This window comes from Oncorhynchus keta, chromosome 20 (assembly GCF_023373465.1).
Source record: "Oncorhynchus keta strain PuntledgeMale-10-30-2019 chromosome 20, Oket_V2, whole genome shotgun sequence".
Classification (NCBI taxonomy): domain Eukaryota; kingdom Metazoa; phylum Chordata; class Actinopteri; order Salmoniformes; family Salmonidae; genus Oncorhynchus; species Oncorhynchus keta.
In genome coordinates, this window is record NC_068440.1 from 11,545,131 (window position 1) to 11,557,261 (window position 12,131).

The 12,131-nt window shown below is 43.9% G+C and overlaps 1 protein-coding gene across 1 annotated transcript; it reads right to left on the reverse strand.

The window, feature by feature from the left end:
* Nucleotides 1-9,566: 9,566 nt before the first annotated feature.
* LOC118399396 (ras-related and estrogen-regulated growth inhibitor-like protein) lies at nucleotides 9,567-11,868 on the reverse strand. Its single transcript, XM_035795451.2, has 4 exons — nucleotides 11,610-11,868; nucleotides 11,347-11,400; nucleotides 11,089-11,165; nucleotides 9,567-10,917 (listed from the first exon to the last, which is right to left on the reverse strand). Exons 1-4 carry the CDS (start codon nucleotides 11,722-11,724, stop codon nucleotides 10,501-10,503), a joined length of 663 nt encoding a protein of 220 aa, XP_035651344.1. The 5' UTR covers nucleotides 11,725-11,868; the 3' UTR covers nucleotides 9,567-10,500.
* Nucleotides 11,869-12,131: the final 263 nt, after the last annotated feature.

A 12,131-nucleotide genomic window follows, 5' to 3' on the forward strand; every position in this document is an offset into this window, starting at 1 on the left:
CAAATTTACTCTGTCCTGTGTGTGTGTTAAGGTTCAAAGTGTCAATGTGACATTTCAGTATGGGAAATGTCTCTATGGTGGGTGTAGCTATGTTATGCTGTGAATGGTTTAAATGTAGAGGGATCAAAGGATTTTCTGTTCTCCCCTCCTACATATAAACACCATCATTAACGTTTGCTGACGACACGACGGTGGTAGGCCTGGTCACCAACGACCATGACACAGCCTATAGGGAGATCAGTGACCTGGCTGTGTGGTGCCAGGACAATGACCTCTCCCTCAGCATCAGCAAGGCAAGGGAGCTGATGGTGGAGGACAGAAAACGGCCGAGCACGCCCTCATGTACAAAAGGACATTTTGACAGTCGTTATCTTGACATGATGGATGCCAAGATGCAGTCTGGGGGTTGGGTTAAGAGTGCCCTCCTTCAACAAAGAAAGTGAGATCAGCAAACTTGAAGGCCAATCCTACCAGATGACTCAGATGACTTGTTACCTGAAACCACTTACTTACGATTATGGGTTTTACACATTCAGCTATGCTTAACAAAAAATGACTCACGCACATGTCTATTTGTCTCAAAGAAAGTGAGCTTGACAGAAAGGCTGAGGTTACGTATAGAGAGGTAAACTACACGCTGATGGCAAAGTACTATTTTCTCACTGAGAAATGAAATTAGCCTATATGAACGACGATCCAATGGATCCTTGTTTACTTATTTATTTGTACAGTAAATGGCAGCACTACTACGAGACCATCCTCCGACACAGGACTGCTTTAGCATTTTTCCTGACATTTATGATAATTATGATATAATCTGACATTTCAGTACTGTCATCTGCCCTCAGCCAATCAATAGAGTCAGTATCATACAATGTCCGCTAGGTAACTCAGGCTACATGTATCAAAGTGCCCGTGTAGGTCAGAGGTCAAGGGTCAACCCAGATGCAGATCAGGCAGCTCAATAGACAGAGTCATAGAGGTGTCCTGATTGCATCTCAGGAGTCAGACACTCACCCAACAAAGCCTTTTCAAGGAGCCAATCCCTAAAGGTGAGAGTTCAAGTCCTGTAAAAACCATGGGTGTGGAGATAAGATGTGTTTGATCAGGGAGGTACCTAACAGGAGGAAGTCAAATAAAAGACTAATAGTAACAGACACGTTCAAATGCTCACATGCACACTCTCACTCACTGTCAATGGACCGTTCTCTCACACACGTGTAACCGGTGTGAAATGGCTAGCTAGTTAGCAGTGTGCGCTAGTAGCATTTGAACCAGTGATGACACTCGCTCTGAGACCTTAAAGTAGTCGTTTCCCTCCGCAAGGGCTGCGACTTTTGTGGAGTGATAGGCAACGATGCTTCGAGGGTTAGTGTTTCAAGCCCAGTGTGGGGTGAGGAGAGGGATGGAAGCAGTGTACACACACACACACACACACACACACACACACACACACACACACACACACACACACACACACACACACACACACACACACACACACACACACACACACACGGTAAGACACAGAGTACAAGGCAACAAGGACACAATGACACACGTAGTTAATCTTCTTTGTGCGTCAACAGACCGTTAAGAACCTTTCATACCCCACCGTCCACTCACCTTAGGAGTGCTCCAGTGTGGGTGTTTATGTTTGAGAGAGAGAGAGAGAGAGAGAGAGAGAGAGAGAGAGAGAGAGAGAGAGAGAGAGAGAGAGAGAGAGAGAGAGAGAGAGAGAGAGAGAGAGAGAGAGAGAGAGAGAGAGAGAGAGAGAGAGAGAGAGAGAGAGAGAGAGAGAGAGAGAGAGAGAGAGAGAGAGAGAGAGAGAGAGAGAGAGAGAGAGAGAGAGAGAGAGAGAGAGAGAGAGAGAGAGAGAGAGAAGCAGAGAAAGGGAGAGAGGTGGGGGAGCAGCTGAAGAGAGAAAATAATACATTGCACACAGAAAGGCAGGGTCTCTATAGACCAATCTGATTTGGAGGGGCACTACAATCTGTGCACGTGTCTGGAGAAAGACACAGATGGCCCTCAGGCACACCGACAGTGAGTGTTGGAGTGATCCGTTTACTCCACACTGTGTGTGTGCATGTGAATGTGTGTGAGCGCCTGTGTACCTTCCTCTTGCACTGTAAATAGGCTTAGTCAGCTAGCATCCCGTTTTCATTCCATTTCAGTTTTTATGACCCCTTTTCAAATAGCCCCTTGTTTACCACTTTCTTGCAGGTATACTGCTTTTATACATGTCAGTGGATAACTGGCAAATTAGGACGAGGAGGGGTACATGTTGGGGTTGGAGGGGGTGCATTTCAATTTAGGAAGGTGTTAAACAATGGAAGTGTTAATGGATTTACCTGCAAAAAAGCAGAGGACCATTCACACAGACCCGATTCCTGTATTTTGGTTACAGGTTCTGTGAAAATAAAGGAATCATGGCTTTTATTTTCCCTTGTTTTTTTTTATCCCCCACCTCTTCTAGATTTACCAAAAAGATGGTGTAAAAAAGCAGGAATGGTAAAATATTTTAGGTATGAAAGGGCTAATAATTGACATAGGTTTAAGGACACACGTTACCAAAAAGCTCTGTCTATATCAATCAATCTTTATTCTCTATTAATATAGACAGACGGGTTGATGACGTCACAACAATACTGCATGCACAGCTCAGAGGTTAAAGGCTGTATGGTAGATGGCTCATTTCAGCTAGTTTAATCTCGTTCTTGATACCATCTCTTGTTTTGAAGTGTTTTGACTGTTGCCACGTCTCTGCTAATATGGTTATGTAAACTCAACAAACAAATAAACATCCTCTCACTGTCAACTGCGTTTATTTTCAGCAAACTTAACATGTGTCAATATTTGTATGAACATAACAAGATTCAACAACTGAGACATAAACTGAACAAGTTCCACAGACATGTAACTAACAGAAATGGAATAATGTGTTCGTGAACAAAGGGGGGGTCAAAGTCAAAAGTAACAGTCAGTATCTGGTGTGGCCACCAGCTGCATTAAGTACTGCAGTGCATCTCCTCCTCATGGACTGCACCAGATTTGCCAGTTCTTGCTGTGAGATGTTACCCCACTCTTCCACCAAGGCACCTGCAAGTTCCTGGACATTTCTGGGGGGAATGGCCGTAGCCCTCACCCTCCGATCCAACAGGTCCCAGACGTGCTCAATGGAATTGACATCTGGGCTCTTCGCTGGCCATGGCAGAACACTGACATTCCTGTCTTGCAGGAAATCACGCACAGAACGAGCAGCATGGCTGGTGGCATTGTCATGCTGGAGGGTCATATCAGGATGAGCCTACAGGAAGGGTACCACATGAGGGAGGAGGATGTCTTCCCTGTAACGCACAGCGTTGAGATTGCCTGCAATGACAACAAGCTCAGTCCGATGATGCTGTGACACACCGCCCCAGAACAAGGACCCTCCACCTCCAAATCGATCCCGTTCCAGAGTACAGGCCTCGGTGTAACGTTAATTCCTTCGATGATAGGCGCAAATCCGACCTTCACCCCTGGTGAGACAAAACCGCGACTCGTCAGTGAAGAGCACTTTTTGCCAGTCCTGTCTGGTCCGGTGAAGGTGGGTTTGTGCCCATAGGTGACGTTGTTGCCGGTGATGTCTGGTGAGGACCTACCTTACAACTGGCCTACAAGCCCTCAGTCCACTCTCTCTCAGCCTATTGCGGACAGTCTGAGCACTGATGGAGGGATTGTGTGTTCTGGTGTAACTCGGGCAGTTGTTGTTACCATCCTGTACGTGTCCCGCAGGTGTGATGTTCAGATGTACCGATCCTGTACAGGTGTTGTTACACGTGGTCTGCCACGGCAAGGATGATCAGCTGTCCATCCTGTCTCCCTGTAGCGCTGTCTTGGGCGTCTCACAGTATGGACATTGCAATTTATTGCCCTGGCCACATCTGCAGTCCTCATGCCTCCTTGCAGCATGCCTAAGGCACGTACACGCAGATGAGCAGGGACCCTGGGCATCTTTCTTTTGGTGTTTTTCAGAGTCTGTAGAAAAGCCTCTTTAGTGTCCTAAGTGTCCTAAGTGTTCATAACTGACATCACTGAATTGCCTACCGTCTGTAAGCTGTTAGTGTCTTAACGACCGTTCCACTGGTGCATGTTCATTAATTTTCAATGGTTCATTGAACAAGCATGGGAAACAGTGTTTAAACCCTTTACAAATGAGATCTGTGAAGTTATTTGGATTTTTACTAATTATCTTTGAAAGACCAGGTCCTGAAAAAGGGACGTTTCTTTTTTGCTGAGTGTATTTGAGAGACAGCAAGTGCTTATTGGGCAAATGTACATTTTCAGACGAAATATAGTTTACTTGTTGTCAATAATCCTTAGATTGTAAGCCAACCCTGTTTTTTTGGCCTCGTAATAGTGCACACATCGGTTTTGTTGGTAAACACCCCACCCGTCTCTATAGCAGTTTGCAAATGCATTTGTTACATGCTTAGAACAACAACCCAGACTTAAAGCACAACTGGGAACACTGGTTTATTTAATGTTGTTTCCACGACATTTCAATAAAATTATGTTAAACCAACGTGGAATTGATGTTGAATTGATGTCTGTGACTAGTGGGAAGGAAAATCTCCTTTGGAAGGAAGCCATCCTCCTCAGCTGGCTTGGTAGAAGTACAAGGTGAAGATCAACATTCTTAAGCATCCCTAGAGCGGTTTATTTTGTGTGATTGCAAGATTCAGGATTGACTTTTCCAACTCAACCAAAAATAAAAGTTAAGTAATGGGATGAAGCAAGTGAGTGACGACGCTGCAGGCTGACTTAGGTCGTCAGTTGAATGGTGTTTCCTCCGTCACACTGGTGCAGCTGGCTTCCGGATTAAGTGGGCCAGTATTAAGAACGTGGTTTGGCAGGTCATGTTTCGGAGGACATGTTTTCGACCTTCACCTCTCCCGAGCCCGTTGGGGAGTTGCAGTGATGAGACAAGTTCGTAATTGGATCGCAATTGGATATCATGAAATTGGGGAGGAAAAGGGTGTAAAAAAATACAAAAAACTTCTGGTCATTATTGATATGTGTGTGTGTGTGTGCGTGTGTGCGTGTGCGTGTGCGTGTGTGTGTCTGTCTGTCTGTCTGTCTGTCTGTCTGTCTGTCTGTCTGTCTGTCTGTCTGTCTGTCTGTCTGTCTGTCTGTCTGTCTGTCTGTCTGTCTGTCTGTCTGTCTGTCTGTCTGTCTGTCTGTCTGTCTGTCTGTCTGTCTGTCTGTCTGTCTGTCTGTCTGTCTGTCTGTCTGTCTGTCTGTCTGTCTGTCTGTCTGTCTGTCTGTCTGTCTGTCTGTCTGTCTGTCTGTCTGTCTGTCTGTCTGTCTGTCTGTCTGTCTGTCTGTGTGTGTGTTTTAACGACATGTGTTAACAACGTGCCTGCAAGGAGCTGTGAGGTGTGTTTCTATGCTCCTCGTTCACTGGCAAAGGTGAAACCCCCGGGTGCTTCCAGAGAATCCTCGCTGTGATTCCGATTAAAAAAAACACCCACTATCTTTTGCCAACATGTCCCTAACCTCCCAACCCCAACACAGCTGATCGGAAGTAGAGTTCATTCTGTGGGATCTTCCCGGTGGTGCGTGCTTGATTTCTTGATGGCGTGAGGGAAGAGAGCGTGGGCAACAGTGACATCACTGGTTGCCATGGACACCGTGTTTCCCTTCTCCGTTCCGTCCCACCATGATGACATCATGGCAGCTCTTAGTCTGTGTGGCACAGCAACCTGTTCTCCAACTGGCACGATCCCTCCCACTCCTGACAGACAAGTGTCAACAATGGTGGTGTTGTTGCCATGCACCTTCACATCCATTTTCATGAGTACTGGCTGAAGCACTGAAGAACCCAGCGTTTGTTGTTGCTTGCGTCACATTTTTCGGGAGGATGGAAGTTAGTGGGAGGGTGTGGATTTTAGAACAGGAGACAATGCTCTAAACGAATGGTCCTCATAACATTTCATTTGCGTATCGGCTCAGAACCTCTAACCAAATAGACACATTTACCCCACCCCTTCTCCTAGATATGTTACATCACACACTGTATGGCTGTACTGTACATGAAGTATTATTACGTATGTGTGCAACAGACCTTGGAAAAATAAGAGTTGCCATGGTGAAAAAAGGGAAATCTTCCACTCGCACCCCTGCCAGAGCTGTACATTCCTCGTATCGCTGTGGGTCTCCATGGACACCGTTAATAACAGTATGCAGTATGGCATACTGATAGTATTTCATTCTAAATACCAAATACAAGTAATTGAACAGTACACTGAGCACACAAAACATTAAGAACACCAAATCTTTCCATGACATAGATTGACCAAGTGAATCCAGGTGAAAGCTACGATCCCTTATTGATGTCACTTGTTATATCCACTTCAATCAGTATAGATGAAGTGGAGGAGATAGGTTAAAGAAGGATTTTTGAAGCCTTGAGACAATTGAGACATTGTGCTTGTGTGCCATTCAGAGGGTGAATGGGCAAGACAAACGTTTTAAGTGCCTCTGAACAGGGTATGGTAGTAGTTGCAGGGCACACTGGTTTGTGTCAAGAACTGCAACACCGCTGGGTTTTTCACACTCAAAGTTTCCCGTGTGTATCAAGAATGGTCCACCAACCAAAGGACATCCAGCCAACTTGACACAACTGTAGGAAGCATTGGAGTCAACGTGGGCCAGCATCCCTGTGGAATGCTTTCAACACCGAGTAGAGTCCATACCCTGACGAATTAAGGCTGTTCTGAGGGCAAAAGGGGGGTGCAACTCAATATGAATGTGTTCCTAATGTTTGGTGTACTCAGTATATATGATGTGCATTATACAAGTGTGGTCCTCCTTCCTGAGATCATTCACCAAAATTACAAATGAGTTGCTTTACCCTCTAAGCAGTCTGTGGACAAGTTATGACAGCAATCCATGCTTTGGTTTAGTTACCCTGGCAGTGGCTGGCACTGTTTCCAAATGCTAACATTTTTAGTCCCATTCAAGTCACGGGTCTGATATTAGCATTTTTGTCCATCGTGTTCAAATCATCTATAAATAACTTTATTGAGCTTCACAATACACTTGAGATACTTTTGAATTATTTGGACATGAGTGAATAATGGTAACATGACCTGAATGAGATTTGGGCTACAAACGCTAAAACATAAGCATTTGGAAACAGTGCCAAGGAAACTAAACCAAAAGCATAGATTGCTCTCATACCTTGTCCATAGACTGCTTACAGGGTAAGGAAACCAAGTATGCTTCTTTTTTAAAAAAATTACATTTGGGTGAACTATCCCTTTAGTTAATCCTTAACTCTATGGGCATGTGTTGGTAATGTATTACAGTATTATGTGTATGAGATATCATCATCATTGTACGTCCACAATGAGAAAAGGAAGCTCATTTAGACAGTTGAGACTCCCCCTTCCTTCTCCCTCAAAGTATTTTCTTGTAATGGTTAAGGAGATCCTGGAGGAGACCTGGTGATCCCAATGTGGTTACGTCTGAGGAACGGGACCTAAACGAGGAGTGTCAGTGAAGAATAGGTTGTGAACTTGTGGCAACCAGTGGTGGTAAGGACAGGAACACGTGGCGAATAATGAGAGGCTCTGTATTACAGAAGGTGGGCCATGGACTTTTTGCTTCTTTAGCCCTGTTTAGACCTGGCTGTAACTTGCATCCTTTATCCTGATCCACATTCTTATTGAGTCCAGATTTTGAGGCAGGTGTAGATGATTAATAGACTAATTGTGATCTGAATGTGATCTGATCTTCCCGCCCACCTCAAGAGGTAGTCAGGCACGCACTGTGACTCGATATCTTAGTGTAGACAGATCTGGAAAGTAAAACCATTTAAATAATCATTATGCCACCCTCTAAAATCCATTGACAGCTGGAACCATTGACTTATGGCAACAATATGTCTTAAAGTAAATAAATATTATTTTCAAAAGACTCTGTCAAATAATTTGCATAGAGGGAGGGGCCAGGGAATATGCTCACAATGAGGACATATACAATACACGTTTTAAAACTGTGTGGAGACGTGGACTCAAGTATCTCTGGGGACTGCCTCAAGCGCAGTGTCTGTCATTGTGGAATCCCCCCATTGCTTGTTATTGCAGGAGAGGCTCACCCTCCTCCTGGAGAACTACTGGGTATGCAGGATTCTTCTGCAGCCCTGCTGAACACTAACACCTGATTCTACTATCAACTGCTCATTGGGACCTTGTTTACATAGCCTTCCTGCTGGATGTGCATATTTCTACGCACAGCATAATCAAAGCACCCCACATAGCCTTCCTACCCCTTAAATCAAACTGTCCCTTGAGACGTGGTTTCTGCTGGGGCTAGATCTGCGATGCCCTGGTGTTGTGACTAGAGAACTCCCATGTTTGGCCACAAGTCAGTCAGCATCCCACATTTAGATCATGTCTGGTCCCACAAGGTTAAGTGTATGAGTGAACCTGTGAGTAAATAAGGGGGCAATGAAGTGGCATGAGATCCCCTCTTTTGATGTGAACGAGGATGTTTGTTTGTTCCTGTTTCATTTGGTCAGAGAAGTCGAATGCAGTGGATGAAATGGCTTTGAAGGCAGAGCTGATGTGCCAGTGCGTCAGGGTGATTGACTGCATTTCCCTTGTAGTTGACCTTGGTTAGGAGGTCAACGTTGATGGGGGCTGACTGCCGTTCCCATAATTTTTTATTTCACCTTTATTTAACCAGGTAGGCAAATTGAGAACAAGTTCTCATTTACAATTGCGACCTGGCCAAGATAAAGCAAAGCAGTTCGACAGATACAACGACAGAGTTACACATGGAGTAAAACAAACATACAGTCAATAATACAGTATAAACAAGTCCATATACAATGTGAGCAAATGAGGTGAGGAGGGAGGTAAAGGCAAAAAAGGCCATGGTGGCACAGTAAATACAATATAGCAAGTAAAACACTGGAATGGAAGAATGTGCAAAGTAGAAATAAAAATAATGGGGTGCAAAGGAGCTAAATAAATAAATTAAATACAGTTGGGAAAGAGGTAGTTGTTTGGGCTAAATTATACGTGGGCTATATGTACAGGTGCAGTAATCTGTGGGCTGCTCTGACAGTTGGTGCTTAAAGCTAGTGAGGGAGATAAGTGTTTCCAGTTTCAGAGGATTTTTGTAGTTCGTTCCAGTCATTGGCAGCAGAGAACTGGAAGGAGAGGCGGCCAAAGAAAGAATTGGTTTTGGGGGTGACTAGAGAGATATACCTGCTGATGAGTCTATAGGATTAAGTTTGATAAGCTCAGTCCCGTGATCTCAGCGCTGCATTGACAGAATGAGATGTTTTAAGAGAGCACTAAAGGATTTCTCGCTCAGAATAACCTTGGAAACGTTGGTTGAGATTTGTCAGTAATTTGTTAAGTATCCAGGGAGAGGAGTGAAATGTGACTTGGTTAATCTTTACCTCTAGTTGGATTGTGAGAAGATGTTCCCCTCTTACAGCACATTAAAGATCACCAGCATGGCTTGACATTGTGTTTGGGGAAAAAAAATTAGACTTCACTTAAGCATTCATTTCACATTTTATTATGAAATTGTACAACCAAGTTCTGTAGTATGTAAACTTTGTACAGTTAAAGTAATGACTTGTATAACAAACATGACTTCAGTTGTCATAATTCATGAAAAGTTACCAAAAAAAAAAACATGATAGGATCAGTAGGCTATTGAAATAGACATGTTTGTCCACTGCATTAACACCCCTATGAAAAAGTCAAGTAGGCCTCGGCATTCTTCAAAGACGTGAAATGTACAGCACTCTCAGACAAATAGATGGTATTGACATTAATGAACAGAGAATGGTCCCCCACTGGCTGACCTTTCAAAACACCTTAAAGGTGTGATTGATGTAGGTGCCGTGGATGGAAACGCAGCAAAACTACTGGAGTCTAAGGGAGCAAATGTAATGATCACACCATTATAATGCTACACATTCACTTATCTGTCTTGCATAGACTGTCAATAGTCCAAGGGATTGTGCCAATAAGACCAAGCAGACCTGACCCGTAGAACATTCTGCATGCTGATACAGATTTGTGAAGAGAAATAAGTTGTCTATTGCACATAGAGTCTCCACAATACTTCTTCCAGGAATTTAAACAAGAGCCCTTCTGCTTTACAGTTGGCAATTGTATGGCATGTTGCAAGGCAATCTAACAAGTTGGCAATTTAAGGGCATTTTTCTGCTACTTTAGGCCACCTGACCTCCGACACAAATAAGAGTACTTAATCCTGTCAATTTGATAGGATTTGATTGTCAATCATCTCATTCGAGTAACAATCCAACCGGCTTGAGTTCAGTTAGGCCTAAATCATAGAGCTGTGCATGGACCTATTCCAATATGGAAACATAACCATCCTTTTTATGCACGGACAAGTCCTGGGCTGTTTAGATGCAGAACTACAGTAACACCTCAACGTCTCTCGTATTCAGCTATATTGGAACTACTCAGTCCTCTTCCTTCCGAAAACTGCGGACATGCTTCTCACAATACCCTTGATCCCAGCTGCCCCCTTCTTGAGCGCCCTCGCCTCTCGGATAAGGTCGAGCAGTTCGTGAAATACCAGTTGTACCTCGTGGTATGTCTCCGCTACAGAGATCTCAAAGAAGCCACAGTCCGTGGAAAGAGCGAGGAGGCGTCCTTCCTCGCTGGAGACAGTGCGGCGATGCTGGAGGTCACGTTTATTGCCCACGATAATAATGGGATGGGCTCCGGGGAACTTGCTTTTGGCTTGCTGGATGCGCTGCACCTGTTGCCGCACCACATTGAAGCTGGCACGGTCACATATGCTATAAACAAGAATGAAACCGTCCGCCCACTGGAGTTGTCTGTCGCTGATGTGTCCCTCGACCTCACCATTCTAAAACACATGAAGACAAAATACATGTATTTAGTCAACCCTTTTAACCTCCTTGTTGAATAGAAAAACGCCAGTATGCTCTGCCTGTTTGAGTAACCACTAATCAAAGTCTGTCATTACAATTATAAAGTTATTATCACGTAGCCTAAATTATTTAGAATGTTCTCTCACCTGGGGGCAAAGCGAATCCCAGATATTAAAGCTGATCTCCCGTCCTTCTATTCGGTCAGTGTGACTGTAGATGGATTCTGTAAATGCAAAACAAATCCGAACCATTTATATATAAACGCAGCAGTGCGTCAGGGTGATTGACTGCATTTCCCATATATATATGGTTTGATCTACTGTATTATTATTATTATTATAACCTATTGATTTGATGGTAATAGTATAATTATCAATGGATCAAGTCAAAAGACCAACACATACCAATATCGCCGTATTCGCCGATAAACCTTCTAGTGAGAAACCGCACCGTGAGAGCTGAGGACACAACATTGCGTAATTAATGAGACATGTTGATCAGTCAAATGTATTACACCAGGAAATCCATTTCACATTGCATTTGGCCGTCATAACTCCAGTCTACTTTCAACGATCACAACAAAAAAAGTCCCTCTTCAAGGTGCAGACTGTCAACGTCATAAATAAAAGTGCAATTCAATTTTAAGGATTCATTCAACTATGCTCACCAGATTTACCGACGCTTTCAGCTCCAAGTAGTAAGACATTAGCCTCCACCTTTTGCTGACTTCCTTCCATCGTTTTGTTGTAGTGGCGAGTTGGCTGGTTTACTTGGACAACCATTTGTCAAAAGGGCGCAGCGGTTTCCGTGGCTCTGCTCAACGTGTAGGATACACAAAGTGAACTCCCTCGGATTGTGCTGTCTAGCAATTTATAAAGGATAGGCGGGCCTTGTTCGCTGATGGACAAAAAGTATGGGCCAATGAGGACTGTGCGCATGTCTGCGGCCAACGCGTTTCGTCTCGAACGCCGTGCCCAGGGAATAAAAACACAAGAGCATACATTACTAACCTTCAAATGTATCGATTTTATCTTCACCATTGTTTTTGGAGTTTAGTTATTAAATGGACACAAATTAATTAAGCACCATTTTGGGATTAACAGAACAATCTATACCAAAAAGGCAAAAACTGCGTGTAGATGCTAAAATAACCTGCGATTAATAGTTATCCCACCCCGTAGACATAAGA

What these genes read in the sequence shown, in the direction of transcription:
- LOC118399396 (XM_035795451.2), bottom strand. Translation starts at nt 11,724, where the DNA reads ATGGTTGTCCAAGTAAACCAGCCAACTCGCCACTACAACAAAACGATG. An exon ending in TGAAAGCGTCGGTAAATCTG is followed by an intron (nt 11,401 to 11,609) that starts GTGAGCATAGTT and finishes TTGTGTCCTCAG; the next exon opens with CTCTCACGGTGCGGTTTCTC. An exon ending in GGGATTCGCTTTGCCCCCAG is followed by an intron (nt 10,918 to 11,088) that starts GTGAGAGAACAT and finishes CATGTGTTTTAG; the next exon opens with AATGGTGAGGTCGAGGGACA.